The following is a 15,626-nucleotide window of genomic DNA, read 5'->3' as shown; positions in this document are numbered from 1 at the left end:
ATTGTGCAGTGGCTGAGGAGGTGTGAAAGCCTGGCTGGGCATTTCCAGAAGTGGAGGCACCCGAAATGGGTTTGGGGCTAGTCAGAGGGTGTGCTGTAAGGACTATGGGGAGCAGGGCCAAAAACAGAAAAAAAATTAAGTGGAGGGAGGGAAATAGCTGATCTGTCTTTAAGCTCTTTTTTCCCCCCAGAATTAAAATAGAACAGGTATTCTGGAATAGCTGTCCCAGTGTATTTGTTCTAAATTAACTCCCCATGTGTACACCATCTTCTGGAGTAAAGTAGAATAATTACTCTGTTTCAAAAGATTAGCTACTTGTTACAGATGTAGGCCTTAGCATCCTTTGCCTCCAACTGCTTGGTGTTCAATATCAAAAGTACAAACAACTTGTTAAAATCACCTTGTTGAGGAAAAATGTATTCATTTCATTGCTTGGTGTCTTGAACTGTAATGATGAGGGAAAAAATCTGTGGTCAGTCAAGAAAAAGAGAGAGTGGAGGCAAAAAGTGAAAGTTTTTGTTCCAAAATCCAGTATGAATATAAAGAAGTTAAGGCTTTATTTCCTTAGAGACTTCTAAATCATGCTTTTATATCCATATTTTATGAAAAGTATTACTGTCTACTTTATTTACTTTATAATAAAGCAACAGCAATAGTTTTTTATGTGTATATTGTAAAAAAACACACACTAAAAATTTATGTTTTCATATTCACCACAGAATTGAATTATTCCAAAACATATAATATTTTGTGAATCTACTTTTTTGGTTAGTAAAATTTTTACTTACTCAGGTATTGGGAAAATTGTTCTTCGTTGTAGTAGTTATGATATTTAAGGATATTTTAGCATAATGTAGTAACTAACTGTTTAGCTCTGCTCAAGAAACACTGATGGCAGGAAAACCAGTAAAATATTTTGGAAGAGGTAGAGTTAATCCTGTCAGTACAGTCTCTTGCTGGAGGCTTTTTCACGTAGGTAATCTGTTAACAAGCAGGGCTGCTGCTTGTCTTCTGAGAATTTTTCCTAGAGCAGCTTTTCCTAGTCTTTGTAAACGTGAGGTTTTGCCATGCAAATGCTTTCTTAACAAAACTTGACTCTTGTTTAATTGTGGAACTATGAAAATCAAGAATTTCTACAAAACTGTTGTTTGTTGGAGCAACAATTCAACAAAGAGAATAAGAGAGATACTGTTTATATTAGTAAATATTCCATAACTTTTTTCACAGCTTGAAAAAAGCAAATATTGCATATGAAAATATGTTTGAAGAGGTGCCTATTGTAATTAAGAATTCATACCTGATCAATGTGATGTTGTGGGAACTGGAAAAGAAATCTGCAGTAGCCGATAGACATGAGTTGCTCAGTCTGGCTAGCAGGTAAGTACTTGTTACAATAATGGATGTACTTTTATTCGCTTTCCCAAACCACAGTTTAACACCTTGGGTGAAATCCCAGTCTCATTACAGTCCATGGAAGCTTTGCCTTGACTTTTAATGGGGTTAACACTTTGCCCTTCATGTTCTTTTGCTGAAGGAAAAACTGCATGGTAAAACTGTAGCATTAGATTCAAGGACTAAATTCAGTCTCTAATCCTCATGTACTTGCAGTGCTTGAAATGTATAAATGTTTCAGAAGAGTGTGTTTTTTCAAGAAAATACGGGCACTCAGAAATTTCAGGCAAATAGATCTATAAAAAATAGATTTTGTTAAATACTCTGTTAGTAATTGCATAAATTATTTTAATAAAAAGGAAATTGCATTTGTTTTACTTCAGCAGCAGGATGAATTTGAAAATAAAATAATAAAGGATCTGATAAACTGGCAAAAATGCCACTGATTGTCATGACAAGAGAGCATTTATGATGTCAGAAATTGTTTTAAGAGTTTCCAAAATGGTCTTCTCATAACTTTGTCTAGGAATAACTTTTTTTTCTTGTAGCAATTTGCCCTTAAAATCCACTTTCGATAACAAAGTGGGCATGACTTCTAGCAGTATGATCAAGAATTAGGCAGTATTTAAATCTTACACAACACAGTTGGATTGTTATTTGAGATACACAAAATAATGCAGTATCTTGTTGCATGTAGAAGTTAGGTTGTATTCATGAATTGGTTTTTGGGGTAAAACACTTCACTTTGGCATCATGATTCTGATCCTAGTGGCCTTTTTTCTTTTTCCTTTTTTCTCCTGCTCCCCTTCCCTCCCCCATCATGTAAAGCTGAAGTTAATGAATATGTATTTCTAGTGGTCCCGATGTTGCCTAAGTTAGCAGAAATTTTCCACTTTGTCTACTTGAGCTTATGTGGATGTTCAGAGGGATCTGATAGCTTTTAGAGAAAGTGATCACAAGAGAATGGGTATAGGGTTGAACTCTGCTGGGGTATTTACAAATGCCACAAGTAGTACTTAGTCAGTAATTCTGTCCAGTAAAGTTGTTACTTTGCACACTGGAATTAATGAAGTGAAGAATTCTTGCTGAGATACTCAGTGTGCTTGACTCTGCATGTGTTCTGTAAGTCATTTTCTTTCCATGGTCAAAGATCACAAAGCTTTTCCCTTTTGAGGAGAGGGTGAGGACAATGGTTTGATTCCTTGTGAGCTCCATCACTTTGTGGAGAAAATGAGGACCGTGCTGAGGATACAGAAGGTTCCCAGGTGGCCTGGCAGCATTGCCCTTGGTTGATTCTTTGGGTTTCCTCCTGTATAAAGGTCTGGGACTACCTGACACCCTGGATCTAGTAAGGGCTGTTGCTAGTGACACAACACAATTCTGGAAATGGAAAGTAATTTGAACAGATCACAAATCAAAGCTTTAGGTCTTATGTAGTAATTGTTCTGTGCCACTGTCCTGACTCAAGATAAAAGATAAGAAATGTACAAATTACTTCTGTTCTGGTGTTAAATGTCTGGTGCAAGACAGGCTTTTGTGTTGGTCTTCGTATCAGTAAAGGGAGTAGAGGTGAACAAGAGAAATACCAGCTCAAAACTAAAACCAGACTTTTCCTGGCAGATTTTTGAAGCTCACCTGGTCTCTGAGGAACGTAACTTGCTTAGTTTGGTTTGAAGGAGAGAAAGTTTTGGGAATCACTCTAGTGGTTTGTTTGGAGGTTTTTGTATGTGTCCTTTGTTTAATATTTGATAGCTACTTCTAGTTACCTGGTAGGTTACATTCAGTGATATCTTATATTGGTATAACTGGCAATGCAGGTGGCAAATTAAAGAATTTTAATGCTTGTTTATTCATGGTTAGGTGACTTTTACTGCCTGCTGAAATATTTAGCCAGTTTTTACTTGAATTCAGCTATGAAGGTTACTCATGTATTACCTGAAGTAGGGAGTTCAAAGCTCCTCTATTCTGGAGTTTTATTTTCACATTTCCTTATTTTTGTCTTTCAGCAGTTTAGGCTAAAACATTTCAGATAACCACTTTTAATTTTGGTGCATATCTTCCTCACTTAACTTTGCTGTTGTTGACAGTAACTTCAAAGCTTCTTTTTGGGTTTGGCCTTGATTTTTGGTTTTTGTCTTAGTTATTTTGTTTAATTGTGGGGTTTTTGTTTTCGTTTTTTTTGTTTGTTTGGAGTTTTGTGATAAGTTTGTTTGTTTGTTTGTTTGGTTTGGTTTTTTGTTGTTGCTTTATTTCTTTGGAGTCTTGGATTTATTTGGTTTTTGGGGGATTTTTTGGCTTCTTGGGAGCATCTCTGAACTTCTAGAATCTCTGAAGCAATGATTTTGGCAATAAAATTAGTTTCCCATATTTCCTGTCTTCTGGAGAGTTCGCTTCATCAAGATTTTCACATGTTTAGCCACCCACCTTGTCTGAGTTTAAAGCTCTACCTATTTGAGGCATTTTGCTTGCACCTTAGTATCTTTCTTCATTTGAAGTATATTTGTGATAATTGTATATAGTAATTTACTTTTTTGGACATAAAGTTGTCTTTCTCTTGTGAAATATGAATTGACTCAAATACTCTAGGCAAAGAGGTTGAAGGCAGACTAGCACAAGGTTAGCAAGTAATAGCAAGTAAAGGCCTTTTACTCAAACAGTTATCCTGCTACCCTTAAGGACCAAAATGTCTTGAAGACCTTGGAGTACTGCCAGTCTTTTGATAGAGACTCAAGAATTAAAATCCTGTCAGATAATGTTCCAGATCTGCAGGGAAATAATTACAACCAACTTTCTCATTCTCATCCATCTCTTCCTTATTCTATTGATGATCTAGTTTAAATTAAAAAAAGCTTTTTTGTGGTCTAGCTTCATAATAGGGTTGTTCTATAATATCTCAATTTGTCTCAAGCAATTTTTCTAATAGTGTGCGTCAGTAGAAGCAAACATGTGCTGAACATTTATTGCACTAACATCTACTTGGCAGTTATATTTTTCAAACATCAGATGCAGTATTTTTGCAGAAGTAACATAAGAAGGGTTGCTTTGGCTTTCAAAAACTATATTAACCTTTACACATTGCACTGCTTATTCAAAACTCTCAATGTGCTTAACGGATTATTAAGATAATTATGAAAATCTCTAATTTGTAGGTGGGGGAACCTGACACAGAAGTAAATGTGTTGCCCAAAGGTACACATCAAAGTCAGAATAGAAAACAGAATGGAACTCAAGACTCTTGACTTACATATCTCATTCAAACAAAATCCTCTTAAACATCACAGGTTGAACTCAGGCTGAAATGCTGAGATGTAAACAAGTTCTGCTAAGTGGTGGGAATGTACCTTACACATTTTTAATCAAAAAGATGTACTTTGCCCAGTAGAACTTCTCTAATCCACCCAAAGCTGTTCCCACCAGGAGGAAAATTCTGACAGGATGGCACCTTTCCCAAAAAGCAGTGGCTGAGAGGAGGCCTCAGTTGAGTGATGGAAAGTGGAAAAAATGAGCAGCAGATACAGCATTTTCCAGCACTTCCTCTTGCTGTCCCTTGTTCTCATCTTCCTTAGCCATGGTACAAGCAAAATAAAATAAAATAAGGGAGAGGGTCCAATTATGGCAATCATTGGCAAGATTAGGGGGCTGTCTTTTTTTGCACATCTCCAGCTTCAGGATTGTTACAGCCCAAACTTAGGTGCCTAGGTGCAGCACTGTGACTCGGGTCACAGAGGAGCAGGAAACAGCCACGTGGGCCAGCACGGGCTGTGCCAGCTGAGCCCAGGAGCTGCACCTAGGCACAGGCAAAGTAGTGGGGGCAGCACATGGGCACTGGGAGCCACAGGAATTGCTGCTTCTCTGAAGCTTGGGTGTCTGACTTGAAGCTTCATTTTGGGTGTTTCAGACCTTTAGCAAGCATGTCTGGAGTCCTTTTCTGATTAAAGATGCTGAAGTAAATATGGGCTTCATGTGTAGTTCCCCATTATGAATGCTATAGAAGCAGAGCCAGTTTGAGGTTCCAGTCCCAGCTGTTTGTCTTGTTTCTCCCCACTACCCCCATTTCATCTCTGCATCCCTCCCACCCTCAAAGATTTTTATTTCCTCATCTGTTTCAGAATATGGCTGTACAAATAGCTTTTGTGGCATAGTCTGATGGAAAAAGTCAGACTCCCACTCCTCCCTTCCAGCCTTCCCCTCTGCCTCCCCTCAAAAAATAGAAACCCCAACAGCGGGTGTTTTTGCAGTTGCAGTGGACTGTTTCTCTGAAGTGTGAAGTGTGCCCATGCAAACAGTTGAATCCATACAACTCAGAGTGCTGTAAGCTGTGGACAATCAGGGAGAGGCAGGGAGATGCTGATGGTGGAACCTCTTAGACTGCCTTTGTTGGCAACAGTGAACTGGACCTTTGCTCTCCTTAAAATATATCCGCAAAGAGAGGCTTTGGTGGTATGAGCACTCCCTTGGGAAGAGGAAGGCTTGCATTCAGGTCTCTTAGCCAGATCTGTATCCTCAGAGGATGCCCTTATGTAGTGAGTGATCTGTGAGTTCAGTTAATGTATAGCTGTTGCTTACTCCTTCTGTGGGTGCTGGATTCCATCACTGCCGTCTGCAGGGCTCGCCAGCAGGAAGAGCAAGACAGGAAAGACCATCAGTGTTATCTGCAGATTAGGCTACTCTGCTCACAGGTTTCTACTTTTCACTCTCAGAATTAATTGACCCTCTGTATTTGATAATTGTTAAACAAGAAATCTGTTAAACAAGGAATCTCATGTGTCAATGACCTGATCTTATATCTGCCCTTGTGGGTAAACAATTACATCCCATCACATACAAGGCTGTTACAAAAAAATGCACGGCTCAAGAAACTGCTTTCCAGACTATAGTTTCTAATGTGTTTTATGATGTAAAGAGGCTTTGACAATTTCCCTCTGGCAGATTGTATGTGTTAGTCATTTTGGAACATTTTTGATTATTCTATCTAAGCTACACAAATCTCAAATTATAAATTTCCAGAAGTTCTATGGGTCACTCCTTACAGGTCCATGATTCTAGTTGTGGTGAAGGAGTGTTCTCACATTAGATTATTCTTCATTAGATGTGTAAGAATCTACATGGCAGGTACTTTTTCTGATTTTTTATTTCCCCCCCCCCTTTTCTTATCTATATTTCTTCACAAAAAAGAACACAGTCCCCGTGTGAGAAGGGGGTCTTTGTGATGAAAGCTGATAGTTTTCTTCCTGATGATTCACTGTATCAGAGGAGTGGTGGTCTCCTGGTGCTATCTTAAGGTGGAGCTGTCTTCTAGCTCAATTCAAGAGTGCCTTCAGGTCATCACCACTGTGTGATCTCAGACTGTGTGATCTCTGATTTGTTTCAGATGAAACTAAACTGAAAAGAGGCTTTGGGAGGATAATTACTGTGCCTCAGCCACTTGCAGATCACCGGACCATGTCAGAAGTAGTGATAAGAACCCCCCCAAACACATGTAGCATGGCCATTGGTTTCTCAGCACCAGCTGTTTTTCTTTATAGGTCTGTTCCTGTTGGTCTGCATTACTCACTAATTTAAGTGTAAACTCAATTTAATTGACTCTTCTGCTGAATCTGCTGACTGAAATGCAGCCATTGAAATAGCAGTTTCTTTATTACTGATCCCCCCAGAACAACAACAAATGCAAGTGCTGAGCTCTGCATTGTCTACACTTGACAGTCACAGAGCCCTGTAGGGAAGTGAGTCTAGATAAGGATGCAAGCAGCACTTACTGGCACCTCTTTTAAAAAAAAAATTTAAAAAAAAATTTTTTTTTTTTAACTTTTTTTAAATTGTATTGATGCATAGGGGACATGTAGGTACCTGGCAGTGTGATCTTTGAGACCTGCTGTAGGGATGCACAGTGTATGGAGGTGCCTAAAGCACCCTTTGAGCAAATTAGGTGTGTGATGAGTGTTACGGGCTGGAGCAATGTGATCTAACTTCCAAAGTATCAGCAGAGTAAACTTCAGCTGAATAAAACTTCCTTAGAGATCATACATACACATTTTTACAAACTACTTCCTATTTGTCTTTCTGGTTTTTTAAGAGATGGAGCAAAAAAGGCTATCAGCCACATGAGAACTGAGGGAGAAGCTGGTTCTGTATTTGCAGCATACTTATCACTTCATGTCTTAGTTCACATCTGTTTAAGTTATCTGTTTTTTGTTGCCCTGGCAATGAGAGCAAACCCTGTGTTACTGCAGCTTCTGACAATAACTCTCTGTTTCTGTGCTCTGTTGTACTAAGCTGGTCCCAAAGAGATTCACATAAAATCATTCTTTGTAACCAGCTATATTTCACATGGACACTATCTGTAAAATAATTATGTATTTCTGTTGTGCACATACATTACAAGGCTATTAGTATGTATCTGTACAGGCATTTCTGATAATATCCAGTTGTAGCACTAACTCCATACAATATAAACTCTGTAAAAAACTGAAAACATGCACGCTCCTGGCCATGGCAATATTCCACAGTTCTAAGTATCATGTGCTTGAAATATTCAACCAAAGAAAACCCCAAGAAGTTTAAAAATAATTATTATAGTGGTGCCTTTCTTGCTGCTGTGGAGCTGAAATCCTCCACACCATTTGCCTCTGTACGCAAGTGTGATTTAACATTCTGGCTTGTAAATAAATTGTGGTCTGAAGTTCCTGATGCAGACCTTTGTTCAGTGAGCAGCCCAGTGAGTGAAACAGCTGTCCTTGCACTCAGAGATAAGGGTGTCTCCAGCTCTGTTCTCTGCAGGTATTCCTAAGTGCATGATCAGCTTCTGTCTCCAGCAATGAGTTCTATGGATTCTGGAAATAATTTACACTTAGTGATGTGCATAGTATTACATGTATGTGTCTCTTTTGACTTTATGCCTGTGTCTTCCAGTTAGAGTTTCTCCAGTCCATAGGCTGTAGGATGATAGGAGAGCATTGTGAAAGAAAAGAGAATCTCAAATAACATAGTGAAACAGTGATTTAAGGGTGTGATTCTGACACTCAAGTGCACCAAACTTTAAATTGGAAAGAAACGCTCATGATTATTAGTCAATTTCAGTTGAGGAAAGAAAGAAAGATGGAGTTTAGCTTTTGAGTTGTTGGTCTTCAGCCAAGTAGGACAACAGAGCCAACAAAACAGCTTCTGATCAAAGGGATCAGTAGAGAGCAGAAAGTGTCCTTCTTTTACTGCTCTACCCTGTAAACACAATTTAGGAGGATGTCTCCATGGGCACCAACCTAAAAACTTCCAAAACTTTGACTTGGAAGATATACCTTAAGTTGAACATTCCTGCAAAATACTGAATGCATTGCTAAAAATGGTAACAATAAAAGTTGTTTAACAGACTGCATTTGTCTGGCCAAGGCAGTAGATCGCATAGCTGGAACTGGACACGCCCAGCCTGCTGCTTCCATGTTGCCTGTGGTATGGAATGTGGAGCTGGCTGGACAGGACACAGACTCCCTCTCAACAGCTAGGATCAAACCATGTCTGCTGAACTTCCAGGCATGGTTGATGAGATCGAGTTGTGAAGAATATTTAACTGTTCTTACTCAGAATAATATTTAACAGAGGGATAATTAAAAATTTGTGCAAAACCAAATTCAGGTAGTGAATTTTAAAAAGTAATTTGAAACCAAACACTTTGAGCACTCCTCCTGGAATGTTGCTTGGGTTGCATGTCACAAAAGCATCAGACCTTTTCTTTTACATGTATGACCTGCATCTCTGATGACTGTAAATTCATGCAAGGCATTTTTTTTTCATTAGTGGGAGGTTCCTGGAAAGACCAAAACTCTTAAACTTGGTATTTGCAGTGAGACAAAGATGCTAGAGGAGGAGATGCCATGTAAAGTATCATCAAATAAATACATGAACAGAGATAATCAGGAACTTAAGAATTTGCAAATGGTGCCATTAGTGCAGAAATACTGGTCAAGAGACAGAATTAATTTTTAATTTTAATTTTTTTGTAGTAAATTTAATCTTTCATGAATGTTTCTCCTATTTCAGTAATCACCTTGGGAAGAGCCTGCAGCTGCTGATGGACAGAGTGGATGAGATGAGCCAAGACATTGTTAAATACAATACTTACCTGAGGAACGTAAGCAAGCAGCAGCAGCAGAAACATCAGGTTGGTAACATGGAGAATCTTAAATGAGAGCATTTTTTTCTCACAAAATACAGTTTGGGTTGTGTAATCCAAGACAGATGAATTGGGATCTAAGCAAGTTCTTTAAAAAATACACCTGTTAAGCAGTGTGGTGGGTTGACCCTGGCTGGGTGCCAAATGCCTCAGAAAGCGAGTTTATCACTCCTCTTCTCAGCTGGGCATGGGAGTAGAAAAGTAGAAGTCTCATGGGTTGATCTAAGGGCAGGGAGAGATCACTCACCAATTACCATCTCAGGCAAAACAGGCTTGACTTAGGGTAATTAATTTAATTTATTATCAATCAAATAAGAGTAGGGTGATGAGAAAGGAGCCCAAATCTTAAAACACCTTCCCTTCACCCATCCCTACTTTTTGGGTTCAACTTCAGTCCCAACGTTTTCTCCTTCTTTCCCTCCATAGTGCCGGGGGCCAGGGAATAGAGGCTGTGGTCAGTACATCATACATCTCTGCTGCTCCTTCCTCCTCAGGCATAGGTCCCCTCACATTCCTCCTCTGCTCCATGGGCTGCAAGGGCACAGCTGCTTCACCATGTTCTGCACCACAGGCTGCAGAGGAATCTCCTTCCTCACTGACCTTGGTGTCTGCAGGGCTGTTTCTTTCACATAATCTTATTCCTCTCTCTTGGCTTATGGCATATTTCCCCTTTTTCCCCCCATCTGAAATGTTTTATCCCAGAGGTACTGTCACTGTCACTGTTGGGCTTGGCCTTGGTCAGTGGTGGGTCCATCTCAGAGCCATCTGCTGTTGGCCTTCTTGGACATGGGGGCAACTTCTGGCAGCTTTTCACAGAATCCACCCCTGTAGTCCCCCTGCTACCAAAATCTTGTCACACAAACCCAGTACAAGAAGATTGGGTTAGTCCATGGGTAATTACCAAATGAATTCACGTCTAGTGACATATGGTATGGATTTAGCTTTCTTTGCTATTTTACATATTTATTAGTGATTTAGGATAAACCAAAGTAATTTATAAATACACCATGGACAAAGGAAGAAGAGATTCAGTAAATGAAAGGGATGAAACTACAAGTTTTAGTATCTTAGTACCATCACATGTAGTCATGCATCTAGAAATAAAGAAGCATAGTCTAGTGGACTGTGAAGAAGTTGGACTGTTCCCTGATTGAAAAGGACATTTGAGTCATATTTAGTATCAATAGATAGTGATGCTGATTGGGTGATGCTGACTTTCAATTCCTGGTGCCAAAGGGCCTCTTCAAAATCCAAAGCATTAGAGAATTAGAATTAAAATCCATTGATTTGAGAATCTTGACTATGAAGAGCAGCACTAGGTGACCCTGCTTGAGTAGAAGGGTTGGACAAGGTGACCTCCAGAGGTCCCTTCTAAGCTTAACTAATCTGGTATTTGAAGACAGTGTTACTTTTTGCTCTTGCTGCACAGATGAAGCAATGCTCTGTCTGACTGTAGGAGGATGGTGGTAAATTGGAAAAAAGCACTATGAGAATTATTTGAAAGGCTGGAGAGAAGATTTTGGTGAACAGAATTCACATAATATGATAAGTTAACAAGTTACTAGCTTACTCAGTAGATAACTGCATGAAGAATAAATTTGAGCTCTTTTATCTAGCAGACAGAGATATGACAAGATTCAATATTGGCCAACTGAAAATGGGCCAGATCACTTTTAAGATAAAATGTTGCAGTTATTGCCACACACAGTAAGTGATTATTAACAAAGAGCACCTGTTGTTCATGTAAAAGACTTCATCACTGTTTTAAAATCAAAACTGCTTTTTTTCACATAAGTGAAGTGTAGCTTGCAGAGGAAATATTTTAGGGAAGCAGTGCATGATCAGTGGTCTGTCCTGGCCATGGAATTCCCAAGGACATAGAAGCTTCATGCATGTTATCTTCAGATTTTTTTCCCCCTTATTGCCTAATTTGAATAGAAAGATGGCATCTACTTCAAAGGGTTTTGTTAACAACAAGGGGATCTTATTTATTTTGAAAAGCAGAGCAAAGTAGGTTCCATGGTGTCTCACTTAATTTCTTTACTAACTATAGCTGCTTTAGTAGTGGCTCATTGCAGCATACTTAGTGGTCGTAACTTCATTTCTAGAATGGAGCAATTGTGATTAAGAGCAAGCCATTTCAATAAAGAATAATAGGCAGACTGCTGAGAAGTGAATGGGGTAATGCAAAGAAAGAAGAAACTGCATGCAATTCACATACAAATATGGGCATTTTAGATTTTATTTTTAACATTGTCCAAAAACATGTATTTGTCACTACTACTGGAAAAAAATTACTTCATTTGATTGTGCCACCAAGTAAGAACTGTTTTCAAACTCATTGAATCACGGATACATTTAAGTAAGCAAGAGAAAACACTCTGTACTCTTTGTCTCCTTAGATACTTTTTTTTTTTTTGTGAAGACTTTGAAGATAAACTTTATAACTAAATCCTCACTGCCACATACAGTATGAAATCTCACATAGTTCCTGAATTTATGAGCTTTGCAAGAACAAATGTTTAACTGATAGCTGCAGAAATGTTTGTCTCAATTTTTATAAAGTTTGAGTAATCTCTGTGGCAAAGAGAAGTATGGAAAACAATTTTTTTATATATATATAGCAGAAAAACTTTTACAAGCTGCTATTCTAGCATAGTAATGGAGAAATGAACCATTGTGCTTGGTTTCAGCCACCACTTTGTTCTCAGTTTGGAGTTAATATTTTTTTGCTTAAAATACTTTATTTAATCAAGTTCTCTTCCCCTTTCACATAAATATTGTTTTGACCTTTAACTTACATAAAATGGAGAATTTTTGGTTTGTGTAACTATCTGAGGTGATGGCTTCTCATGCCTACATATTCCACCTTTGCTTTTCTCTGTTGTGTGGGGCAATAGAGGCCTTTCTCAACCATGCTCTATTCTTTCCATCAGATACAGTGTTTATCTTTGAAAAATTTTAGAAGCTACCCCCACTACCTCAGTACTATATGATTCTCCATGATCTCACTTATTTAAGGTGCCATTGTGTGGGATGGGGAATCCCTTGTTGCCAGTGAATTGAAATAAACTGTGAATTGCATTATATTGTTTGTTGTAACCTGAATTGCATTAAATAATGCAATTTTTAAAACATACTTGCTGGTTTCTTGAAAACATCCAAAAAGAAATTTTTTTTTGCAGCTTTGGAAGTCCTGCTGCATTTTGATTCTGTTGTTTTATTTTCAGTATCAGCAGAGACGTCAGCAAGAAAATATACAGCGTCAAAGCCGAGGAGAGCCCCCTCTTCCTGAGGAGGACATCAATAAGCTTTTTAAACCACCACAACCACCTCCAAGAATGGAGTCACTCCTTATTGCAGGTAATGTTTAGCAGTGCTTTCAAATCACCTTTCAACAAAAGAATATCTGCTTGGGAAAAAGTGCAGTTGTATCCTTTGAAAGCATTTTAAGTTTTCATTAACTTTGCCATTATGGTATGATATTTCGGCTTGGTAGCATTCCTCATCCTATCCTTGATACTGTAAATTTGACATTTTAAAGGAGAGATGGAGAAATGCTCCAGGGGGAAGGCTTTCTCCATGAATGGGTGTAACTGCCCCCTTCACTCATGTGCTGGCCCCTCCCTCAGCTCCAGAAGTTCAGGAGCTGTACAGACAAGACTCAGGAATAAGCTCTTTGGGCTGGAACTTCTGATTCAGAACAGTTGATAGCAGCCCCAATTTATTGATAATATTTCTAGGTTGAAACTGGTTGTTGCAGTGGCTGAGAAGGTTTTGCTTTTAATTTCAAATAGAGTGGAGATAATTTCTTTGTTTTGCATGGCCAGAGATTTAGGGAAACTATCCCCATATTCTTGCACTACCAGGAGAGGGAAAATATAAATGGGAACAAAGCATAGATAGAGATACCACACCCCAGTTTCTTCAGTTCACTGTTTGCTGTAGGCATAGCCACTGTCAGTGCCTGTTCTGTGCCTCCTGAAAGGGTAAAAATACCTGGGACCTCACAGTGCAACCTTGGTGCCCCACTAAGTTAAATAAGTTTGGAAAATGTCATGAGAAAGCGAATTGTTTAACTGCAGCAGGCTTTTTGGATCAGATAGCTATCACCTTGTTTTGTACTGAGAGAAAATTCAAAATCCTGGTAATGTACTGTACATCAAAGAGTGCTTTGGCGTTAAAAAAAAGTGTATTTTGAATTACCTGAATTTTGAAGTGACCAAGAGATTATTATTTTATTATTTAATAGTTTCACGTTGATAATAAGTGCTGTGTTTAGAAGAGAGAATATTCTTGATTTATTACTCCTCACAGAGTCTTTTAGAAAACCCTATTGTTTTTATCGTTTTTAGCAGTTACTGAGTCCTAGCAGCATTAAAGTACTTAAATATTCAGCTCTAGCAGAACTTATAAATGCAACTGAAGAGTGTATATGTGTAGACGTGTGTTTTATGAAAGTGAAAGCTTAGGATGAATCACCCCTTACGAGAGAAGAAATTGAAAACTATTACAGTTAAAGGAAAAGACAGTTTTCAGCCAAAGCACTTTCTTTGTTCTTTTACCATAGTCAGGGGAAGAATTGAAAGCATCCACTTCAACTTAGATGAAGTAAAGTTTGTGGATAAAGAATAAAACTTAGGTCTTTGTCTCTGTGGCATTGAAAAACTTCTCAAATAGAGAGTGAGTTCTCTACTTCTGTTTAAATCGAGAGTTTATTGGCCTTCTAAACAGCCTTAATTTTGATTAAACTGGCTTCAGGTTTTGCTATTCGTAGCTAACAAGGGAAATAACTTGTAGCTGTAAGAGTATAAAAATGTTTTGATGGGCACATTTGATTTGCAAAGCACTGACAAATCTTCATACCCTGGTGATTTTTGAAATAAAGTGAAATGTTAGGTAGAAAAAAAGGCTAGCAGAATGTCAGAAAGGAATGGCACAATTTTCAGTGTGCTGCTGAAAAATACTTCTTGCAGATATTTTAATAGAGAAGGCATATGCATAAGAACAGAACTGAAATTCAATCTTGTATAATTTTTAGAGCAGCTAAATTGAAGAATTAATGTGATTGAGCTTTCAGTTCAGCAGCAAGAATTGCTTATTCTTTTTATTGTCATATGTATTTTCAGAAATTGTTTGTACTATTGCTGGAAAATTAAGGATTTTTTTGAGCATACCAGTTTACCTGTTCTCCTAATTTAGTTTCTTTTTCTTCCCAAACATATTTGGGCATCCTGAAAGTATAAAATTCCTAAGTGTGGAGTAGTTAAGCAGAGTTGGTGGCTTCTCTGTAAATCCTCAGTGATTCATGCACATTTGGCTTTTGAAAAACAATGTTCTGGGGTGTCTTTCTGAATTTCAAAACTGACAAGGTTTTACTCTTTCCTTTTGACAGGTCAAATTAATACCTACTGCCAGAATATTAAGGAGTTCAATGCACAGAACCTGGGCAAGCTTTTCATGGCTCAGGCTCTCCAGGATTACAACAACTGAAGAAACTTTGATGAAGCCCTCAACAAGAAGTGTAATTTACAGCTTTACACTGCTCGTAATCATCTTGAAAATTTATTATATTGGGAGGAAAGTCTTGTAAAACAGAGTCAACTTGGTTTATGTAGAATTCTCTTATAATAGAAAAAAATAAAGGCACATTTTAATGCTATTTTAGTATTTTCTTACTTCTTGGCCGAATTGAACTGGAATTTTCTGTGGTCACTCAGGTTTTATTCATGTTTAGTGAGAGCAAATAATACAGGTTTTATTTGACTTGGAGTCAGAAATAAAAACAAATGTTACAAATATTCAGTATAACTGACTTAGAGAAGAAATTTAAGATTTCCCAGTTTTGGTTGAGAAGTTCCAACTGCAGTGTGCTAGACCCTTGGGGCAGTTGCTCATTTCATTTTAATCTGTTTGGCCGATCTGGTGCAGTGTTCCTTCTGTATCACTAATGTTTCTTAGTCTTCACATTCAAAACATAGAAAACCGGTGGGATGTGGAGACAGGTCCCCACCATATTTTGCTGTGTCCCCATTTCCTCTTGCTGCCACCAACTGGGTTGAAATCAGAA

The 15,626-nt window shown here is 38.2% G+C and overlaps 1 protein-coding gene across 1 annotated transcript in view; it reads left to right on the top strand.

The window, feature by feature from the left end:
- Nucleotides 1-15,218, top strand: part of EIF3H (eukaryotic translation initiation factor 3 subunit H) — an 86,919-nt gene extending 71,701 nt beyond the window's left edge. Inside the window, exons 5-8 of the mRNA XM_038125916.1 lie at nucleotides 1,228-1,377; nucleotides 9,424-9,544; nucleotides 12,787-12,919; nucleotides 14,952-15,218. Coding sequence (XP_037981844.1) covers nucleotides 1,228-1,377; nucleotides 9,424-9,544; nucleotides 12,787-12,919; nucleotides 14,952-15,049 — 502 coding nt within the window. The 3' untranslated portion in view covers nucleotides 15,050-15,218. The remainder of the gene's footprint in view (nucleotides 1-1,227; nucleotides 1,378-9,423; nucleotides 9,545-12,786; nucleotides 12,920-14,951) is intronic.
- Nucleotides 15,219-15,626: the final 408 nt, after the last annotated feature.

The sequence above is a fragment of the Motacilla alba genome, chromosome 2, assembly GCF_015832195.1.
Source record: "Motacilla alba alba isolate MOTALB_02 chromosome 2, Motacilla_alba_V1.0_pri, whole genome shotgun sequence".
Lineage (NCBI taxonomy): Eukaryota > Metazoa > Chordata > Aves > Passeriformes > Motacillidae > Motacilla > Motacilla alba.
This window is presented reverse-complemented; position numbering and strand designations above follow the sequence as displayed.